Below are 22,328 nucleotides of genomic sequence, written 5' to 3'. Positions count from 1 at the left end.
CATTGTGCCTGAGCGTTTCCTGATGGCCGCCTTCACTTTTCCCTCCCAACAGTGCCCTCTGCTCCATTTCCCAGACCCTTGCAGTTCACAGCAAGTACTGGAAGAACCTCCGGAGAACCAGTGAGTTCCGCAGCCTCTGCCTCTGTTTTGCCCTCTTTCTAAAGTAGCAAGAAACAAACCTGGTCTTCTTTGGTTCTGCTCGCTTCATGCCAGGGCTGGCCCTGCCTCAGACAGCTTGATTTGGGGTGTCATGAAAAGGCATCAAATGGTTAACTCTTTATGTGTTTTATTATTGCCAGGAAGTGGGGGGCAACAGCCCTTGTGGCAGTACATGCTGCTTGTGGCTCTTGGTGGCTCTGCCTCAATCAACAAGATATCCTGGGCCAGACTGTCTTCTTAGCCCCACAGGCTGCAGCTCCTTCCAGGAAGCAGAGGAACCCAAATCCCCTACTTTTCCCTGCCTTCCCCCCATAATGATTCAGGTACTGATGTGCCTCGGGAGAATGGAGGAGAGGCGGGCACAGTTTTCCCACCAGGCCACCCCTTGCCAGCGGCCGAGATCCTGTCCAAGTCAGCGGCTGAACTGATGCTACCCCGGCCCCCTTCCTGCACTGGGCTGGTCTATGATGAGAAGATGACGGAGCATTACAACATGTGGGACAGGTAGGGATCAATCCCATGCACAGCTTTTAATGCAAGGCTTGTGGTTCCTCTGCCACCATCCTGTGCTGCAGTTAGGCTTGAATAAAGCCTCCTGTGGGAGCCAGTGGAAAGTTTTCCCCCACCCCCAAGCCCCAATACAGTTGCAGGGAGTTGGCTTTGGAAAGGGTTAACTACTGTCCTCTCAGCAGGAGCATCCCACACATACACCCTTTCGATGCCCATGCAATATGGGAGAACGATAATACTTACAGGGTTGCTGCCAAGGTTGCAGCTGCACCAGCAGTTGCCCAGAAAAGAAAGCTTCTATTGTGGGGGGGAACTCTCATTCACTCCCCCAAGAGCTTTTTTCTTATGTATGCAAATAAGGATGTGGGGAGGTGGCGCTTCCAGATCAGGACCACAATGTAGGGATGAATGGGGTCTCAAGAGCCAGTGTGGTGTAGTGGTTAAGAGCGGTAGACTCGTAATCTGGTGAACCGGGTTCACGTGTCCGCTCTTCCACATGCAGCTGCTGGGTCACACTTCTTAGCCCCACTCACCTCACAGAGTGTTTGTTGTGGGGGAGGAAGGGAAAGGAGAATGTTAGCTGCTTTGAGACTCCTTAGGGTAGTGATAAAGCGGGATATGAAATCCAAACTCCTCTTCTTCTTCTTCTTCTTCTTCTTCTTCTTCTTCTTCTTCTTCTTCTTCTATCTATATTCCCCCCCCCCCCGCATGGTGGCTATTTGTGGAGGGGGGAAGGGGGGAATTACATAGCTGGTCCCTAAAAAGTGGGCAAGTGACGTCCTCGCCATCTCTCCCATGAAGGTTGGGGGGCAGGTTCCCACACCCCCTTGTCCTCCACTTTCCTCCCAAGTCTTGGCGCCCGGCCTTCCCTTAGCGCTCCCTCTCTTCCATAGCCAGCATCCAGAGCTGCCTCAGAGAGTCTCCCGGATCTTCCAGCGCCACGGGGAGCTCCGCCTGACGGAAAGGTGCTGCCGGCTCCCGGCCCGGCTCGCCTCTGAAGAGGAGCTGCGGATGTGCCACAGGTGGAGATGCACCCCCAGATTGCAAGAGCCTTTGCAGCTTCTGGAAGTGGGTTAGGGTGGGTGTCCTGGAAAGGGCGGGCTAGTAACTTCTGAGGCTCCGCCCTCTTCCTGTGGGGGGGGGGTGCCGACTCTGTCTTGCGTCTCCTCTTTGCAGCCTGGCCTATGTGGAGACGGTGAAGTCAACAGCGGCCATGAAGCCCCGTGACCTGCATCGCCAGGGCGACCAGTACAATTCCATCTTCATCTGCGCCAGCTCCTATGAGTGCGCTCGGCTGGCGGCTGGTTCCGCGTTCAGTGCAGTAGAGGCCGTGCTCTCTGGGCAGGTGAGTGCTGGAGGCCTAGTGGGGCAGGGGGTGGCCAGTCATCTTGCTCCAGGTGCAGACCATCCTGGAGGCCTGAAGGCAGGACTGAGTGGTGGGGGACTCAGGGAAAGACCCTGGAGAGGAGGAGTCCTAGTGGGCACAGGGAAGGCAAGGACCTTCAGTCCTTGCAACTGCTTCATCAGGGCAAGACCTCCTAGAAAGAGTTGCTGAGACCCCTAGGCTGGCGCTGTGGTTTGTTTCCTTCAATAAATAATTAAATTTTTTAAAAAATATTTTTTTTGTATTTTCAATTTTACATAAGCGTATACCGTAATCCCTTCTGATTTCCCTCCCCCCCCACCACATTGTAGATCTTAATGTACAGTGGTGCCTCGCAAGACGAAATTAATCCGTTCCGCGAGTCTCTTTGTCTTGCGGTTTTTTCCTCTTGCGAAGCACGGCTATTAGCGGCTTAGCGGCCATTAACGGCTTAGCGGCTATTAGCGGCTTAGCGGCTTTAAGAAAAAGGAAACAAACTCGCAAGAACTCGCAAGACGTTTCTGTTAGTATCTTCAGCTCACAGGCAGAGGTACCTGGCCTCCCCCGAGGCAATTGAGCGAGATACTGTGTTTACCGTCCGTCTGCGACCCCGGCAGACTAGGTAAACAAACCCGGCGATTCTCCTCATTAGTCGTGAGAAGAACACACCCTCTGCTTCTCTGCTTCTCTCTCCCCCCTGCATTCTCCCAGGGAGGAGAAATGAGACAGACAGGAGTCCTTTCTACATGTTTTATTCCTGTCACTCAGCAGTACATAGAAATGTGACTGCACCCTTCAGTCTCCATTAGAAGAGTCTCACACTCCTCCCCTGTACTTCCAGTACAGGTCATATGACACACTGAGCTAACATCCGGTGCTCAGTACAGAGAATAGGCTCCACCTTTTCTCCAACAGTACATCTGCAAAACACAACATCCTGTTTTGCATTCAAGCCATCTGGAGCTGGCTTTTGCCTTGGTGCTTTTTCCCAACAGTTTCGTCTTGCAAAGCAAGCCCATAGGGAAATTCGTCTTGCGGAACGACTCAAAAAACACAAAACCCTTTCGTCTAGCGAGTTTTTCGTCTTGCGAGGCATTCGTCTTGCGGGGCACCACTGTAATGATTTCCCCCTCTGCATTTCTATCATAACTCTATTTTTATAAATCCTTTGTCAGTCCATAGTTCAAATTTTTACTACAAGTTTTCTGTCAATTCTACCAGTGTTTGTAATTGTTTACAATAGGTGTTCAAATAAATTATAAACTTTCCCCATTCTTTACTAAAGACCTCCTCGTGGTTTCTAATTCTTCTTGTAAGTTTTGCCCTCTTGGCATACTTCATCAGTTTTGTCTGCCATTCTTCTTTGGTCTGAGTGATACCATCTTTCCATTTCTGCACAGCTGTGGTCGCATACATAAATATTTTTGTCTGGTCCTTCGGGATCTCTGGTCCTATAATACCTAAAAGAAAGGCTTCTGGTTTCTTAGGAAAAGTTATTTTAAACATTTTCTTCAGTTAATTATATATCATTTACCAGAAGTCTTTTATCATCGTACATGGCCACCACATATGATAAAAAGTACCCTCTTTTTCTTTACATTTCCAGCACATTTTAGACTTTGATTTGTACATCTTAGCTAATTTGCTAGGAGTTAAATACCAACAATACATTGAAATATTGTTTCGTTGCTGACCTGTGCCTGACTCCAGCCCTGACACTATGGTACTGATCCAAGTTCACTTTTTCCTCCTTTGGGGCATCAGGTCCAAAACGCTGTGGCCATTGTCCGGCCCCCTGGGCACCATGCTGAATCAGACACCGCCTGTGGCTTCTGCTTCTTCAACTCTGTGGCCTTGGCAGCACGATACGCACAGCGCCTTGCTGGACGGCCTATGAGGTACAGTGGCACCTGGCTAACCCCTAAGAGGCACAGAGCACCCAGAGAGGACTAGCCACTTGACAGCAGCATTACAGTTGTGTGCTGAGAGGGGGTGGGGCTTGCTGGTGATGAGGTCAGGGATGTAGAGAAGCACCAGAGGACAGTTCCAGATTCCCTCCATCAGTCTATCTGCATAGCCCCACAGAGCACATCTCGTTCTACAAACTTCAGCAGGTTTAGCTGTTGTTATTTGTCCCCCACCAGGAGTCCTGGGAACTGTAGTGCTGGTGGCCTGGCAGCCTATTTGCAACTCAGTTTCTAGCACAGATGTAGCTGCTTGTCCAATTCTGATTCTTTTCCTCAGGGTGATGATACTAGACTGGGATGTTCACCATGGCAACGGGACACAGCACATGTTTGAAGATGATCCCAGGTAACGTATTTTGCTTCCCATCTCCCCTGTTCAAAGAAACTCTGGCACTAAATCTCTTCCAAGGCTGCAGATGCAGGTCTGGTGGTGGGGATTTCCGCTCAGCTTCAGGCTTGAGATGGGTAGTTCTAATTCCTTTTCGATGGAGGCTGTGAACTGGGGCAAAAAGCCTTAATGCTCTGTATCAAGAAACTCATCCACCTTATACATAGCTGGAATAAGCCATGTGGATCACAGAACCATTTACTTATTAATTAAAATGTTTTAAATCTTGCCTTCCATTTTTAAAAAAACATGCAAGGCAGTGTTAAAAACAGAAGCATCAAGTAACATCATAAATAAAAGTTATTTTTTTTAATTTATAAATTTTTATTGGAAATTTTATTTACAACATAACATAACCCCCCACCCCCCATATAGAAATCCACCCTCATTAAACGTGAACATAACATACAACGAGCATAACATACAACAATACAAACAACCAAATAAAAGACTTCCTTTATCCTGTATCTGGTCTCCTTATTTACTTCTTATAAGCTGTTTCCTTTATGAATAACTATTAAGATTTTTCTAATTATAACTTAAATATCCACAAAGTCTCCTGCAGACATTAATCAAAACAAATCTAGGTATGTATTTTAGGGCACTGTTTTGTGAAGTATTCTCTGCATTTCCCCCATGCTTTTTGAAACTCTTGTCTAGTGTGATCTCTAACTGCCTCTGTTAATCTAGCCAATTCAATATACTCTAACAGTTTGTTTTGCCATTCCTTTTTTGTTGGCACAGTTTCTTTTTTCCAGTTTTTAACAATTATTTATTAGCTAAAAACTAATTGCTAAGAAATAAAAGTTATAAACAAGCAACAACAGGCAAGAATAGCCTTCGTGCTTTTTCTTCCTGCTGAACCGAGTTTTGTCTTTTAAACAAACCTTAAAACTTCTGGTTAGACGTGTATGTAGATTTATTTTGTTATGGTCAATAGACCAGAATAGCAAGGGAAAGGGCACAAGTCATCTGTGCAAGGTGGCAGAGGCCACAAGAAAAGAGATGGGAGGTGTGTAAGCCCCTTTGAGGCTGAGCTCAGTGGTGGGACCAGGAACGACCTAGACTCCTGTTCTGCCCTTGATCATCCAGTTGTGCCCATGCAATTCCTAGGCATCCTGATTTGTGATTGGGGGGTGTGCAAATGAAGCTGCAACATCCCCTTTCTCTGATTGCTTCCCCTTCTTCCAAATTAGTGTCCTGTACGTCTCCCTCCACCGCTATGACAATGGAACTTTCTTCCCCACCTCCGAGGATGCAGACTATGATCGTGTAGGCCTGGGGCCTGGGGAGGGCTTCACCCTTAACGTGCCTTGGAACTGTCCCCGCATGGGGGACCCTGAGTACCTGGCTGCCTTCCATCAGATAGTCATGCCTGTCAGCTATGAGGTAGGCAATGTTTGGGGCAGGGAATGAGGGTGGATTGGTGCCAGTCTCCACTTCCTGGAAGCCCAGGCACACTCTTGGGCTTGTGGCACAGATAGGGTTCAACACAGGAACATAGGAAGGGCTCATCCACACTTCAGCTTGTCCCTTGCCTAGAAAGTACAGATCTGAGCAGTTTTCCCCTTGTCCCGCTCCTTTCCCAGGGAAAACCCGCTCTTTAGCTATGAAACCTCATTGCCGTTTGTTCCAATTGATCGCTAAAGAATGGCATTCCCCCAGGGGAAAGCAGCAGGGGAAGAGGGAAGTGCGGATGAGCCTTGACTGACATCAGCTCTCCAGGGTTTCCAGCAGCAGTTTCTCCCAGCCCTATCCGGAGATGCCAGGGATTGCAAAGCCAATGCTCTAACCACTGAGCTATGGCCCTTCCTCAAGGAGCAGCCATTGCTTCTCCCAATGAATGGGTAGTTTGGGGAGGGTGTGACAATGCTGTTAAGAGGCTCCTAACCAGCCCTGCTCCTTTATAAGTGCCGGAAAGACAAAATGATCGGTCAACTAGTTAGTAGTGTGGATGTGCTTTCAGACTTGTAAATAAGTGCTGGACTGCAGCAATGGAAAATGGGGTGGGCAAGCAGCTTGGTTCAGTGCAAGCAGTATTTGGGCTGGGCTGGACGTAGTCCTCACCATTGACAGTGCTGGCTGGGGCTGACGGGAGCTGGAGTCTTTGGAGGGCCATCCCAGTCCTAGGTAGATGCATATGCCTAATAGATCTGAGGAGTTAGAAAGGGGCTGAGGGAGCAGCATTCTTCTGTATTGCATCTTTGGCCAGGGAGGAAGAGCGAGAAGTGAAGCTACAGGGAACAAGGCAGAGGGCCTTCTCGGTAGTGGCGCCCCCCCACATGGAATGCGTGCCATCAGATGTTAAGATGTTAAAACATTTAGGAAACATCTGAAGGCAGCCCTGTATAGTGAAGCTTTTTAAGGTTTAATGTTTTTATATATGCTGGAAGCTGCCCAGAGTGGCTGGGGCAACCCAGTCAGATGGCTGGGGTACAAATATTTTATTATTACAGTGGTACCTCGGGTTAAGTACTTAATTCGTTCCGGAGGTCCGTACTTAACCTGAAACTGTTCTTAACCTGAAGCACCACTTTAGCTAATGGGGCCTCCTGCTGCTGCTGCTGCGCAGCCGGAGCACGATTTCTGTTCTCATCCTGAAGCAAAGTTCTTAACCCGAAGCACTATTTCTGGGTTAGCGGAGTCTGTAACCTGAAGCGTATGTAACCTGAAGCGTATGTAACCCGAGGTACCACTGTATTATTATTATTATTAAGGGGAATTAAGGGCCTCTTCTATTTGCAGTTCAATCCAGAGCTGGTCCTGGTTTCTGCTGGCTTTGACGCTGCTCGAGGGGACCCGCTGGGCGGATGCCTCGTGACCCCAGAATGCTACGCCCACATGACCCATCTGCTCCTGGGTCTGGCCGGAGGCAAGGTGGCAGTTGTCTTGGAGGTAGGACAGAGTGCCTCCTTTTACTTCTTGGGGTGCACGGCTTGTGAGCCATCTCCAGGGCCAGGAAACACCTGGTTGTTCAGAAAGGGGTGGAGTACTGCAGGAAAGTAAATGTGGGGCTGGCATCCACAGCAAACAATCCCAACAGAGTGGTGAAAATAAATAATACTTTTTTGGAGCTGGAACCCTGCAGGGTGGTAAAAGGTGGGGAGAATGTTTCAGGTGGAAACAGGGAAATAGTTAAGTACACCTTCTCCATTTCAAGGCCTGGACATTTTGCGAAGGTGAAAGGCCTGCCAGGGTTGGCACTGCAGCACAGTGACTCGAGTTTGCCTCTCAGTGAATGGCTGCCACTCATTGCTGTGGGAAAAGCAGACTTCTGCACTTGGAGGTACCTGTGCTGTGGGGCAGGACTCTGCCCTGGGTTCAGCCTTGGCTACTTTGACAGGGAAGAAGAGATGACAGCCAGGATGCAAACCTGAATGTCACCTTCAGGGGTCCTGACAAGGCATTAGCAGTGGGCATTTTACTTGTAGTAGAAACAGTCCTCATTTGCCCTCTTCCTTTCATAGCAAGTAAGGGCTTGTCCCCATGTCTAAAAAGCACAGATCCAAGCAGTTTCTCCCTTGACCCGCTCCTTTCCCAGGGTAAACCCTCCTCAAACGTCAATCCAGAGAAAACCCAAATTGCCGTTTGCTCTCATTGGGTGCTAATGAGTGGGTTTTCCTGGGGGAAAGCAGTGGGGCAAATGTGAACGAGCCCTAAGTAATCAAAGCCAACATTTCTACACTTGCCCTCCCCATAGTCTCTACTTAAAGGCTGCTGGTGTAGCCTAGTGGCTAAGCAGGTGAACTGCAACTCAGGAAGCCTCTGGTTTGGAATCTCCCCCCTGCCACGAACTCGTTAGGTGCTCTTGGGCAAGCTGTACCCTCTCATCCTTACCCCATCTGCAACCTGACTATAATGATTTCCGGCCTCCTTTAAAAGGCTTGTTGTGACAATTACCACAAGACAACATAGGTGCGTTCAACGTCTGTTGTACCCTCGAGCATTATGCATCGTACTTTTCCGTGTATTAGACAAGGTTTTTTTTAATCTAAAATAAAGTTTAAAATGGGGGGGGGGGGTCCATCTTATACATGGATAGTGCAGAGGGGGGACGGGTGATTGATTGCAGCCTTGAGCAGGATTTAGGGATTGGGTGGGTGAATGGTGTCGGCGTCAAGGGCTGCTTTGGATTGGCTGCTGCTTTGTCAAGTGGGTGGGTTATTTGTGGATGCGTCAAGGGCTGCTTTTGATTGGCTGCCACCTCGGCAATTTGGTGTGCGTTGCTTGCGATTGTTAGTGTTTGTCAGTTGGGTGAGTGATTTTCTGCATCCCCCCCCCCAAAAAAGTAGCTCAACAACTCTGGTCAATCCTCTGGGCCATCTCCCCCCATTTTCTTTAATTTTAGTCCCCCAAAATAGGGAGCGTCTTATACATGGGGACATCTTATAGACAGAAAAGTAAAGTTGGCCTTCTTTTCATTGTTGCTTCCTCACATTTCCCCCTCCATCATGGCACACAGCAGCCATCATCATTCACGGCACCACCTCCCCAGTGGACCCAGTGACAGTGGGTCATAAGGACTAGAAGCTTCTTTTTTGTATTTTGAATTCCAACAGAGGTTCTTTGGGATAGCAAATTCCACACCTGCAACGTGAACATGCAGGACTTGCCCAGCAGACTCGTACGTGGTTGCATCTGGGGTGCAATTTCTCTGAACTTTCCCTTCCCCCTTTTCCAGGGCGGCTACAACCTAGAATCGATCTCGGAATCCATGACCATGTGCACACGCAGCCTCCTGGGGGATCCTCTGCCCCCGCTGGGACGCCTCAAGGCCCCCCACCCCAGTGCCCTGCAATCTTTGGCCAATGCAGCCGCTGTGCACCGCAAGTACTGGGCAAGCCTGCGGCTGGAAGGTGAATTGTCTCTCTCCTGTCCTCCTCTGTTCCTTGGTGGTGAATGCTCTGCATCAGAACTATTGCCATGTAGAGGGTGAGGGTGTGAGCTGGGGGCTGATAGGTCTCTGCTGTGAATTCACAGAGTGGCCTTTAGGCATAGCTCTGTTTGTCAGCCTCATCACCCTCCCCCCCTCACCTCTCCTGCGGGTCAGGGAGTAACACTACTGGGTTGATGTAAACATTACTGCAGGGGTGGTGGACTCTGGATTCTGTCAATTTTGCATATCAAATGTTACCAGTTCCAACCTGCCAAGTTGGGTGTCTGCTGCAGATGAAAGGCAGCGACAGGGCACATCTCAACCTGCTGAGCAGCTTTAAAGGGCCTGGGGGCAACTGCCAGGAAAGTCCCAATACAGGGGGTGGAGATTGGGTTGTGACTCTCCCACATAGGTGCAGCCCAGTCTCTGTGTGGACCGTGTTTCAATACTCATTGCAAAAGAGGGCCAGGCAGAGAGGCTGCAGCTGAATAGGTCTACAGGGAAGCATAGAGGAGAGGCCTGAAGTTAAAAGTGCACAGGTAAGGCAGTGATCAGACCTGAGACTCCAAAGAGATGGAGGGGGAAGAAGGGCTTTGTGGTGGAATAGTTCTGTGGCTATTCAAAAGAAAATGCCCTGGAATGCAGAAAGTGTTGGTCAAAGCCACTTTCTCCACAGAGCACATGCCTTGTCTTCTTACATCATGTGGTGGAAGCCCCACATTTCCTTTGCTAAGCCACTTGTGGAAGATCACTGCAGCTGGTGCTCATGGCCTGCTCAACCGCAGCCTCTCTCTATTTCCTCCTGAAGCTTCGAGGTGCATGTTAGGCAAGCTTCAACTTTCATCTGGGGGTAATCTCCGGTGATATCTGCCTCCTCTGCAAAAGCTACATAGGGAAGGAAGTAGGACAGCTTGTTGGGGGTGGATATTTCAGGGCGATTGTGATGTCAGCAGCTTTTAATCTCAAGGTTGTGGGTTCGAGCCCCACATTGGGCAAAAGATTCCTGCTTTGCAGGGGGTTGAACTAGATGATCTTCACAGTCCCTCCCAACTCTGCAGTTCTATGATCCTGCGCACCTAGCAACCAGCACAGCTCAGGAGGAGGGCAAAGAAGTCTCCTTCTGAGATGGCACTGAGGATTGGTAGAATGACTGCTGATGTCACAACATCCCCTTATCTACATGACACTGCCAGGACAGAACAGGACCGGAGAGAGTTGGGGGAGGAGGCAGGGGCCTGAGGACAGGGGTGAGAAGAAGCAGGTGCCAGGAGACAGAAAGGCGAGGCAAAACAGGCCAAGAAGGGAAGCTGGAGTTGGCACTCTCCTATCTCTCTGGCTCCGTTTGGAACAATTGGACGGCAGCTCAGTGGTTGTGGGAAGAGGAGGAGCAACCTATATCTTGTCTCCCCAGTGCCTGCTCCTCTGTGGGAGAAGCCCAGGACTCGAGCTGGGAAAGGAACTCCCATTCCAGATGAAATCCCCCCGGAGGCCCCCCAGGAGCTGCTTCAGAGCCCCGGCGCTCAACCTGTGAATACCTTGAATGATGCCGTTTTGGCTCTGAGCTCCCTCCAGCTGGAAGACCGCCTTGCGGAGGAGGCAGAGACAGCTTCCAGTTCCCTCTCACCCGATTCCAGTCCGGTGGGCGAAGAGGCTGGGCACAAGGTTGGGGCCTCCCCTGGAGAAGCTGAGCCAGCAGTGGATACCCAGAAGGAAGGCATGTCGACAGGGAGCTCCACGGGTGGAGCGGAGTCTCCTGGCAAAGAGGCAGAGGTAGGTGCCAGGCAGCTGTGCCAGTGCAAGCCATGGTGTGCGGGCTCACCCACACTTGCGCTTGCCTTGCTGCTTTCCCCTGGGGAAACAACACCGCTGAATCAGAGCAAAGCAACTGGGTTTTCTCCGGATTGGTGTTAGCTCTGATTTAGCCCGAAAGAGCAGGTTTCCTGGGGGAAAGGCAAACCCATGCCTAGAAAGCAAGAGACAAATGAAAAATTGCTTGGGCTTGTGCTTTCTAGGCATGGGAGAAGCAGAAGTGTGAATGAGCCCTGATTTGTGTTGTAAATCTGACTGGAGCTTTTAAAACTGGAACAGACATTTGAAGGTTTGTCAGGGACAAAGGAGGAGTGATCCTGGGGGTGCCTGTAACCGCCGGGAGGGAACTCTGGGAGTTGTAGCTCTGTGAGGGGGAACAGGAATCTCTTAGCAACTCCTAACAAAATTTGGCATCCTTGAATTCTGAGATCTGTAATTCATGAACAGTGCTAAGAGTTGTTAGTAAAGGTAAAGGGACCCCTGACTGTTAGGTCCAGTTGTGGATGACTCTGGGGTTGCGGCACCCATCTTGCTTTACTGGCTAAGGGAGCCGGCGTACAGCTTCCGGGTTGCCACCCTTATTCCCCTCAGAGCTACATTTCTCAGAGTTCCCTGGAAAGAGGGACGGACTATTGAACCACTCTGGGAGTTGTAGCTCTGTGAGGGGGAGTAGGGATCTCCTAGTAACTCTCAGCACCCATTAACAACTATATCTCCCAGATTTTTTTGGGGGGGAAGCCATGACTTTTTGTAGAGCTGTCCCTGAGATCTAAATGTATGCTGCGACAGTGGCCTGTGCTCGGTTGAATCTTGCTGTACCTGCCACACACTCTTCTCTAGATCAGTAGCTTTTCTGGACTACCCACTTTTTTTCTTTAAGGAATAATTTCCCCATTGGCTTGTTTGTCATATGGCTCCTGCACAGTGAAAAGGATTCTGGGGTACCAGCCCTGCTTGTACGCAGAATGTACCTAGAAATCACCCAACCATCCTCCGTGGCTTCAAATTGGAGGGAGAAGATTGATAGTGCTGGGCAAGCTTATTCTGGGAACTTGTCCTCTGTCATATTCCATAAAGGCTATAAAGCAAACATCCCCAACCTTCGGCCCTCCAGATGTTTTGGACTACAATTCCCATCATCCCTGATCACTGGTCCTGTTAGGTGGGGCTCATGGGAGTTGTAGGCGAAAACATCTGGAGGGCTGCAGGTTGGGGATGCCTGCTATAAAGAGTCCTGTTTTGGGGCACGGTGGCGTGGAATTACTACTCTAAATCATGGGTAGGCAAACTAAGGCCCGGGGGCCGGATCTGGCCCAATCGCCTTCTAAATCCGGCCTGCAGATGGTCCGGGAATCAGTGTGTTTTTACATGAGTAGAATGTGTGCTTTTATTTAAAATGCATCTCTGGGTTATTTGTAGGGCATAGGAATTCGTTCATTTCTTTTCCTTCAAAATATAGTCCGCCCCCCCCTGACAAGGCCTGAGGGACAGTGGACTGGCCCGCTGCTGAAGAAGTTTGCTGACCCCTGCTCTAAATCCTTCTGGTTTTTTGGACCCTGGACCTCAGCCTGTGGCATGATGCCCACTCAACTTTTCCCCAAATCTCTGTCTTCTTTCTCCTCCCCCTGAAACAGCATTTCTTTTCTAAATAAGAAAACACAGCAGAAAGGGGGCCTAAGCTGCTCCCACACAAGCCTTTTCCTCCAAAAGGAGGGCAGGGGGCTGGTTGCGCTCCCCTCCCACTTCACTGCTTGTGTTTCTACGTACTGGAGGCTCCTTTATTCTAGAACTGTAGCGTTGCCCGTGGTGTGCTTGGAATGAAAAATCGCTGGGTTTCACGTCTCTCTGATATCTGAAGCAAGACTTTACCCTAAATCTCTCTTCTCTTTCCTCCATCGCCCCTCCTTCAACCAGGGAAGCCCACCGGCTGGCCCCCCAATGCTAGCGGAGGTTATTCTGCTTGACGAAGCTGCAGGTGGCTGCTCTTCCTCCTGTGACCCGCTTGAAGAAGACCTGGCAGATGAAGTGAGTTTGGGGAGAGATGGGAGGGTACCTGGGATTGGATTTTCTGGGCTTGGCTGGGGTTGAGGTTGGGTGCCAGGATGCAGAGATGATACTCTCTCTCTTTCTAGGGGTTGTTTTATGCTGTGACTCCCTTGCCATGGTGCCCCCACCTTGACTCGGTGCTCCCTGTGCCTTCCCTTGGCTTGAATGTGCTGGAGCCCTGTGCAGAATGTGGCAGCATGGCAGAGAATTGGGTCTGTCTTATTTGTTACAAGGTAAGGTGGGCAAAGTGCAAGTAGATAAATAGGTACCGCTCCGGTGGGAAGGTAAACGGCGTTTCCGTGCGCCGCTCTGCTTTGCCAGAAGTGGCTTAGTCATGCTGGCCACATGACCCGGAAGCTGTACACCGGCTCCCTTGGCCAATAAAGCGAGATGAGCGCCGCAACCCCAGAGTTGGCCACGACTGGACCTAATGGTCAGGGGTCCCTTTACCTTTAAGGTGGGCAAGTGGGGGGGGGGCTTAGGTAAACTGGGAGTGACCCCCACCATCCATAAAGTGAATTAACAGTACCGGGTTTTTAGGTTTTTGTTTTTTTAAGGGTTGTGTTTTAGTTGGTTTAACAGCTAACAGATAAGCTATCACTACTGGAGTTTCGGTAATGGGGGAACCTCAAATGATGGCAGTCTGGAGTGGGGGGATTAGGGTGAGTTTTATTAATGACTCAGTGGGGTTTTGCACCTATATCTCCCCAGTCCTAGCCCAGTGCTCTTAATTGCCACACTATGCTGTCTTTTTTGTACCCCAGTTACATTTTCGTTGGGAAAGATTGTTTTTTTCCCCTTTCCCTCCTTGCTGTGGGGTTCACTGTATTTGTTGTATGCAAGGAGATTTCTCTCCATGTTGTATTGTCCTTAAACATGTTGAGGCGCTGTGCAGACTGCCTTCTGCGGCCTGCTGACTTGCCCCCTTGAGTTCTCTGAGGTGATCCACTCCACAGTACAGTGGTACCTCTGGTTACGTACTTAATTCATTCTGGAGGTCCATTCTTAACCTGAAACTGTTCTTGACCTGAAGCACCACTTTAGCTAATGGGGCCTCCTGCTGCTGCCGCGCCGCTGGAGCACGATTTCTGTTCTCATCCTGAAGCAAATTTCTTAACCTGAGGTACTATTTCTGGGTTAGCAGAGTCTGTAACCTGAAGCGTATGTAACCCGAGGTACCACTGTATCTGCTTTCTGTCCTCCTCCTCTGCTTCTGATACTTGCCAGGTGGGGTGCTGATGTGTGGTCCGTCCTCTCTAAGAGCAGAAGAGTTGAGCTTCAGATAGCTGTCCTTGGTTTATTCATTTTCACATGAGTCTATTTGGTCCATTCCCAAGGTTAGTCTTGTCTTTTGGAGCCGTTTCCACCATCATCTAAGCCTGCCTTCTTCCACCCCATTCAGGTTTGCTGTGGCCGCTACATTAAGCAACATATGGTAGCGCACAACTCAGAGTCTGGGCATCCGCTGGTTCTTAGCTTTGCGGACCTCTCTGTCTGGTGCTATGGATGCCAAGCCTATGTCCACCACCCGGTGAGTTGTGTCGTGCTTTGGTACTTTTCTCACCCTTTCCTTTCCCAGGGGTTTGCCCTTCAGCTTGGAAATACCAAACCAGTGTGATGAGATGCACATTTGCTTGGGGAACGGACCCCCCCACCCCCATCAGTCCTGTCATTCAACACAAATGATACATAGCCATCTGAGCTGCAGTGCTTGGTGGAACATCCGTTGGGGTTGCAAATCATTACTTGAGGCTTGGGAGGTGGTGTGAAGAGCTTCCACCCCTCTCGGGGAGCCCCAAGATAATCTGATGGCTGTTGCTTTTAAGGGGTTCCAGCCCCAGTGCACTTGGAGTGACATAATCTAATTTGCCGCTGAACTAGTTTACTTGGGTACTGAATTCACTATGTGCATTATGCTTTCCCCCATTGAGATACAAAAGTACCGTATTTTTCGCACCATAGGGCGCACCGGACCATAGGGCGCACCCAGTTTTTAGGGGGGGAAATCAAGAAAAAAAAAAAAATTTCCCCAGCCCCAAAGAGCAGCGTACAGGCTGCGAACAACCTCTCCCTGCCGGAGGGGTTGCGCGCGGCTATGGCACAAGCCAAGGCAGCGAGCAGGATGGATCCCGCTTGCTGTTTTGGCTTCCTCTTTAGCCCCGCGCAACCTCTCCTTGCCGGGAGATGCTGCGCAGGGCTAAAGAAGCCATAGCCCCGTGCAGCCTCTCCCTGCCGGAGGGGTTGCGCGCAGCTATGGAGCAATCCAAGGCAGCGAGCGGGATGGATCCCGCTCGCTGTTTTGGCTTCCCCTTTAGCCCCGTGCAGCCTCTCCTTGCCAGGAGACGCTGCGCAGGGCTTCTCCTGGCTTTCCTGGGAGGTGGGGGGATTCCCTCACCTCTCGCAAAAGCCCGCAGAAGCTGCGCAACCCCTTTAAAGAGATCACGGCTTCTCCTGGCTTTCCTGGGAGGTGGGGGGATTCCCTCACCTCTCGCAAAAGCCCGCAGAAGCTGCGCAACCCCTTTAAAGAGATCACGGCTTCTCCTGGCTTTCCTGGGAGGTGGGGGGATTCCCTCACCTCTCGCAAAAGCCCGCAGAAGCCGCACAACCCCTTTAAAGAGATCGCGGCTTCTCCTGGCTTTTCTGGGAGGTGGGAGAAGGGACTGATGCGGCCAGTCAGTCCCTTCTCCCTCCTGTGGAAAAGCCCGCAAGAGCGCACGGAGCTTGTGTGCGGCTCTTGGGGGCTTTTCCCGCCTGCCTCCCCCCTGCATTCGCTCCATAGGACGCACAGACATTTTCCCTTGCTTTTTAGGAGGGAAAAAGTGTGTCCTATGGTGCGAAAAATACGGTAAGCTTTTGGCAGCTTTTGAACAGGAACAGCCAGTGCTTTTTTTCTAAAAAAAGGTTTAGGGGGTACTCTCATTTTGACTCAAGAAAATCACCATTTTATAGTTCAAATCGGAAAAAATAAATACAGTAAATGGACAAAAGTACAAAGATTCATAAAATGTTTAGGGGTATGTGTACTCCTGCGTACCCCCAGAGAAAAAGAACTGGGAACAGCAAATAAGGGCTTTGTTTCACTCTAGCTCTTTTTAAGAAAAAAGTTTGATTGACAGGGGCATTAAAGAAGAGTGTGGGTGGAATGTTCCATTATTATTGACAAGAGATTGTTCTCTGATGGGGCCAACTTCTTCCATTAACAGAGAATCCAGAGGGATTTCTCTCCCACCTGGGGCTATTCCGTTCCATTATGCTGAGAGCAGAGCAAATTCGCTCTTTGCAGAGAGGATTCTGTGAACTGCATGGAATGTGTTTCTGCTGGCAGCACTGAAGGTTTTTGCCTCGCTGTCTGCTATGGCGGAATTTTATGTACGTAATTAATGATGTAGTTAATTACTTTATCATGACATTAACCCACACCACTGATTTCAACACAGAGGCCATTCATTTCAGTGCAAAGGAAACCAGTGCAAATGGGGTAAAAATGTCATCATTTGCAGACTGAAAACAGCTACAGTGAATGCCAATCATATTCACTCAATTGATTTTCTTTCCGGACATGGGATGAATAAGCAAACACTGGCCGTTTCTGTTCTTGTGCCCACTGGAAATTTCCAACATCCCTGTAGGAGGGAGAGTGCAAAGTCCCACCCAGTAAGAAGCTACACTCCTTCAAAGGAATTATTTTCCCTTCATGAGAAGTGAAACAAAACAGCAGCCATGCTTCTTCAGGAAAACAGCGTGGTGGAAAGTAGTATTTTGAAAGCACATGACTTCTCTTTTCCAGCCCCATCTCCTGAATAATCCTAGGCTTCTGCTTCGGAATAGTGGCAGCTGATGCATCCAAAAAGTGGGAGGTGCTCCAAGTGCCAGGCCCCTCCCACTGCACCTGCCCTCTCTCCAGCTGTGCTGCTAGGAATGCCACTGATTGGCCAGAATAGTTAAACGGAGCCTCCTTGTTCAGCAGCAGTGCCCCTCTCGAATTCCAGAGCAGGTTTGATGAGAGTTGGATTCCAGCAACATCTGGAAGAGCACAGGCTCCTCTTTCCTTGACTACGGCAGGAGCAGCCCCTGTGTTACCTTCTTGACATTTTGGATCACAACTCCCATCTTTTGGAAGGCACTGTCCATGGCTACCCCTAGACTAGGGAGTGAGTCCTGTTGCTCCTAATGGGACTACTTTCTGGGTTGACTTCAACCGAGACATTATGCAAGCAGAACAACTTAGTGCTCACACAACAGAAATCTTCCAGGGCCCTGGCTCCACATTCCCCTATTTTGGGGATTTGCGCTTCCTTCCGCTAGTGGGAGGTGACTGCCCACCCGGGTGCAGTGGTAGAATCCAGTGCAGAGGAACCCTCACCACCAGCAATGCTCTTTGTGCCTGAGGTTTTCTTGAATTGTGGTCTGATTTGACACTATTTTGTGCGTTTATTATCAATATTATTATCAGTATTGTTCCTTTGGGCTTCTCCCCTCTCCCAGATTCTCTTTGAAGCCAAGAGCCAGGCTCACCGGCTGAAGTTTGGCGTGGACATGGCAGTACCTTCCTAAAGCAACTCCCTTTGTAAGGAGCAGCTAATACAGAATGCAGCACAATCTACCATCGTTTGACCTCACTGAACTGAACCTGATGCTTCAAGGGCTCTTGATGTGCCAAATAATAGTCAGCAATCATCAATGCAATACCACCAGCAGCCACGAATCAAACACCAGCGACCTCATTGCTTCCACAAAGAATGTTCCTTTCTGGTGTATTCCACGATTGGGTCCATTTCAAATCAACCTTGGGGATTTCTTCACTTCCGGGCAGAGGTGACTTGCTTTCCCTGTTGCTGAAGAAGCGCATGTTTTTCTTGGAAAGGCAGGCATTTATCTCTGCTCACATTTCCAGAGTCTGATTGCACAACACACCCATTCCATCCTGTCTCAAATTGCCACATATTTTTTCCAAATCACCCTCTCTCCTCCATACTAAAGTTGCTTTATGCTAGGTTGGAGGGAAACCATGCTGAACTGAGAAAGGAGGGATGATAATAATAATGATGATGATAATTTATTATTTATATCCCGCCCATCTGGCTAGGTTTCCTCAGCCACTCTAGAGGGATGTATTCCTCTTATCTCCTCTCCCCTCTGCCCGCCCCCATTAATCAAGAACATTTCTGCAACTAGCTGAGACAAAAGCATGTTTTGGGCAAGCGGAATCTTGTGGCTAGGAGAGGTTCATCTCCAGAAGGCTTGAAATATAAACGGTTGGAGGTCCAAGTTCCTCTAAACTGGGTGACATCCCGCAATTATATACATATATATATTTGATGAGAGTCTTCGGTTTGCTTGTTCCAAGGTTCTACGGTATTTGGTGCTGCATGTAGCAGAGAACATGCAAGATGCTTGAGAGGATGGCCTAAGGGGTCTTTCTCTCTAGATTATAGAGACAGGAGCATGGGATCTGAAAGGCTCTCGTCTGATGCCGTGAAGGCTATCTTATCATTCTTCTAATTCTCACATTCTTCCCATTCCTGCCCCATCACGGTATGTGGACTCAAAATTGTGTGTGTGTTTCTCTCTCTCTCTCTCTCTCTCTCTCTCTCTCTCTCTCTCTCTCTCTGTGTGTGTGTGTGTGTGTGTGGCAGCTCATCTGTGAAGGTGGGTGTAAAATGGGGCCATTTAAAACTCTGCTTTCAGCATGCCAGAGCTACATTATTCGCACACTGTTTCCTGCAGTATTTGGACATCCTGCAGTTCTGCTGCAAAAGGAGAATGTGAGAATTGGGCCTTGGTTACTGTGCTTGTGGGAAATGTTTGCTGGGCTGTCGTCTTAAGCAAGGAGCACGGCCAGTCCTTCCAAAGGGCAACCGAGAGCTGTACCCTGGGCAATGAGCAGCAGGGGTGGGCAAATGGAAAAGGCTTTGGCAACCCTGTCTGGCTCAAAGTGGTTCAGAGGAGCACCTTCCTTACTGGATTCCGGGCAACCACAGATTGCCCCTCACCTTGAACTAATAAAAAACCCGAATGGGGTCAGGGTCAAGGCGACACATAACTCTGTCCATAAAAAAAGAGGTTTGAGAAAAGATGGGTTGAAAAGGGCTTATGGGGAGGGTGGTGGGGGTGTGTCAGTTTTATCAGGGCCGGCCCTGGTAAGCTGGGGGGCAGGGGGGGTGCCTATAGGGCAGAGATGGGGAACCTGTCATCCTCTGGATATTATTGGGCTTCAGCTCCCATCATCCCTGACCACATTGGCCATGCTGGCTGGGATTGGTGAGTTCAACACAGTTCCCCCCTCTTCCTTGCTAAAGGGGTCGAACTCATACCATGATATAAAGGAGGGGGGGTGGGGGGTTCACTGAACCTTTAGAAGTGGGGAGTTAGTTACATTTATAGCCTAAAAAAATCCTTTGCATATGATTACTTCCTTTGCCATTGTTTCTCTGCTCGATTTTATAATCTTTCTAATTATTCAAATAAAGTGTTTCTGTGAATGGAGTGGCTGTGTTTTAGATCTGGGGAGCGGGGACAGATTGCTTGGTCCAATGCTAAGCCATTTAAATTGTGATCCCATGACTGTGCCCTCCTCGTGGGCTGCCACTGGGGCCATGCCTATGCTCTGCCCACTGGCTGCTAGTGCCCTCTCTGCTTCCTCGTGACGTATACCCTCGTGACACGTGACCCTTGGGGAGGCTTTGCACACCTGATGACCTGCCAGAGCCTCTGTGTGTAGTAGAAACTCATTCTCTTCCATTTCTGACACATCTCCCCTTGGCCATCTGTCAAAACTGTGTGCAGGATGCAGCTGGGGTGAGGCTGGGGGGTGTTTTGCCAGATGTGTGGGTTTGTCATTCTGCTTCTAAATTTGTATTTATCCCAGTCTGTTCCAGAGATTCAGGCAAGTTTCCTCCACCTCCTTATCCCTGTCCAGCAAATGCCAGTTCACTGGATGCAGCCTTTGAGTAAGCCACGGCAGTTTACAAAAGATACTTGGTTTCACAAATAAAAAGGTAAAGGGACCCCTGACCATTAGGTCCAGTTGTGGCCGACTCTGGGGTTGCAGCGCTCATCTCACTTTATTGGCCGAGGGAGCTGGTGTACAGCTTCCGGATCATGTGGCCAGCATGACTAAGCTGCTTTGGCGAACCAGAGCAGCGCACGGAAGCGCCATTTACCTTCCCGCTGGAGCGGTACCTATTTATCTACTTGCACTTTGACGTGCTTTTGAACTGCTAGGTTGGCAGGAGCAGGGACCGAGCAACCGGAGCTCACCCCGTCGCGGGGATTCGAACCGCCAACCTTCTGATTGGCAAGTCCTAGGCTCTGTGGTTTAATCCGCAGCACCACCTGCATCCCATAGTTTCGCACATAGTTTGTCACAAAATCCACTTGCAGTTTTTCCAGCCTGGTCCCTTAAGGATCTTCTTTTCACCTGCCTTCTGGTTATCCATAATGTTGTGTTGATCCACCAGAGTTGGTCCACACCTATATATACCTTTCTGCCTTGGGTGATCTGATGCCACACTTGGTGAAACCCTTGCTCCAATGATGGAAAGATTTTTGACAGTACCCACTTTTCAGATATAGTTTGATGGCCTTAACTCCTTACTTGCACATTTGTGCCGCACATAGGAATTCAGCAGATCATGGAGCTTGGTCTGAGCACAAGAGGGGGGCAGGCTGCATATTCTCCCTCTGATAGCCTTGGCAAAAACAATAGGATTTTTTGCCTCTTTAATAGCAAACTCTTGTGATCAAAACTTTTGTGGCTCTTAGGTCTGCAGCCGAAGTCATTTGGGCTCAGCAAGTCAATGTGTGTGTGTGTTTTAAAAAACACTCCAGACATATTTGTGTTTGCATGATGCCACAAGTTGGTATGTTTGCTGAAAGGTCAGAGCAAGTGGTGTTGTAAATCCCGGAGGCTATGACCCAAACCTCAGGAAGAACTTTCTGACAGGAAGAGCTGTTCAACAGTGGAAGAGATTCTCTTGAAAAGTGGTGGACTCTCCTACCTTGGAGGTTTTTAACCAGAGATTGGATGGCCATCTGTCTTGGATGCTTTAGCTGAGATTCCTGCATTGCAGGGGGTTGGACTAGATGACCCTCGGCGTCCCTTCCAACTCTACAATTCTACGATTCTAAGTAGTTCAGCGTTCTTAACATCATACCATCCCCCATATTGCAGGTGAGATGGCGGGTAGAGAGAGACTTCCGTTGCTCCAGCACCACCTACTTGAATGCACGGCAGCGACAAGGTCTTCACAGAGAACTCGGAGCTCTGGCATTTAGGTCTAGCTTTCGCTGTGATGCCCACCTTGTGTCTGAACTGCATCACCACAACTGGCCTCTGACATGGCTAAATGCTTGTCCGTAACGGCTTAAATGGCGGGTGGCGCTGTGGTCTAAACCACAGAGCCTAGGGCTTGCCGATCGGAAGGTCAGTGGTTCAAATCCCTGTGATGGGGTGAGCTCCTGTTGTTTGGTCCCTGCTCCTGCCAACCTAGCAGTTTGAAAGCATGTCAAAGTGCAAGTAGATAAATAGGTACTGCTCTGGCGGGAAGGTAAACGGCGTTTCCGTGTGCTGCTCTGGTTCACTGGAAGCGGCTTAGTCATGCTGGCCACATGACCCGGAAGCTGTCTGCAGACAAACGCTGGCTCCCTCGGCCAGTAAAGCGAGATGAGCGCCACAACTCCAGTCGCCCGTGACTGGACTTAATGGTCAGGGGTCCCTTTACCCTTTACCGTTAATGGCTTAAATTCTTTGTGTGGAGCACTAGAGCCCTAGCAGTCTGAAGCCCAGGCACAGGTGTGTAACTTCTGTGAACTAGAACATTGTACAGTTGTTCTTTATAACATCTTGTTGCGAAGGTTGCGTACAACTCTCAATCTCTGCCAGGCGGTAGAAGATTCCCAGGAGTCCCAGGCACTTACCCTGGGGTGCATTTCCACTGGGAATCAAGGTGTGGCAGAGACTGCTGTGCCATTAAGAAATACTATTTATTCTACACACATTTACACCAGAAGCTTTCAACGGAGGGTTTAAAGCATTTGCATCTCAAGAGGGTCTTGTTCCCCCAGCACTGCAGCCATCTCCCTGCCTCTGTTGCAATCTGCCAATATGGTTCTGCCCTTTGGCCCCGCATTGAGGTCTGCCTACTTCCTTGTTCCCAGAAACCCCCTGGGAAAGAAACTCCTCCCCTTCTGTTTGCTATTCCAAGTCTA

At 49.6% G+C, this 22,328-nt stretch overlaps 1 protein-coding gene across 2 annotated transcripts in view; it reads left to right on the top strand.

Annotated features, from left to right (window-relative positions):
* The window catches only part of HDAC6 (histone deacetylase 6), a 36,965-nt gene extending 17,361 nt beyond the window's left edge, over positions 1-19,604 (top strand). For both annotated transcript variants that reach the window (XM_080988061.1, XM_080988062.1), the window contains exons 16-29: positions 53-120; positions 483-663; positions 1,563-1,691; positions 1,846-2,014; positions 3,797-3,930; positions 4,277-4,345; positions 5,584-5,776; positions 7,133-7,282; positions 9,069-9,243; positions 10,675-11,033; positions 12,987-13,097; positions 13,205-13,351; positions 14,521-14,649; positions 17,604-19,604. In XM_080988061.1, coding sequence (XP_080844187.1) covers positions 53-120; positions 483-663; positions 1,563-1,691; positions 1,846-2,014; positions 3,797-3,930; positions 4,277-4,345; positions 5,584-5,776; positions 7,133-7,282; positions 9,069-9,243; positions 10,675-11,033; positions 12,987-13,097; positions 13,205-13,351; positions 14,521-14,649; positions 17,604-17,672 — 2,083 coding nt within the window. In that variant the 3' untranslated portion in view covers positions 17,673-19,604. The remainder of the gene's footprint in view (positions 1-52; positions 121-482; positions 664-1,562; positions 1,692-1,845; positions 2,015-3,796; positions 3,931-4,276; positions 4,346-5,583; positions 5,777-7,132; positions 7,283-9,068; positions 9,244-10,674; positions 11,034-12,986; positions 13,098-13,204; positions 13,352-14,520; positions 14,650-17,603) is intronic.
* Positions 19,605-22,328: the final 2,724 nt, after the last annotated feature.

This window comes from Podarcis pityusensis (genome assembly GCF_964106645.2).
Source record: "Podarcis pityusensis genome assembly, chromosome: 17".
Lineage (NCBI taxonomy): Eukaryota > Metazoa > Chordata > Lepidosauria > Squamata > Lacertidae > Podarcis > Podarcis pityusensis.
This window is presented reverse-complemented; position numbering and strand designations above follow the sequence as displayed.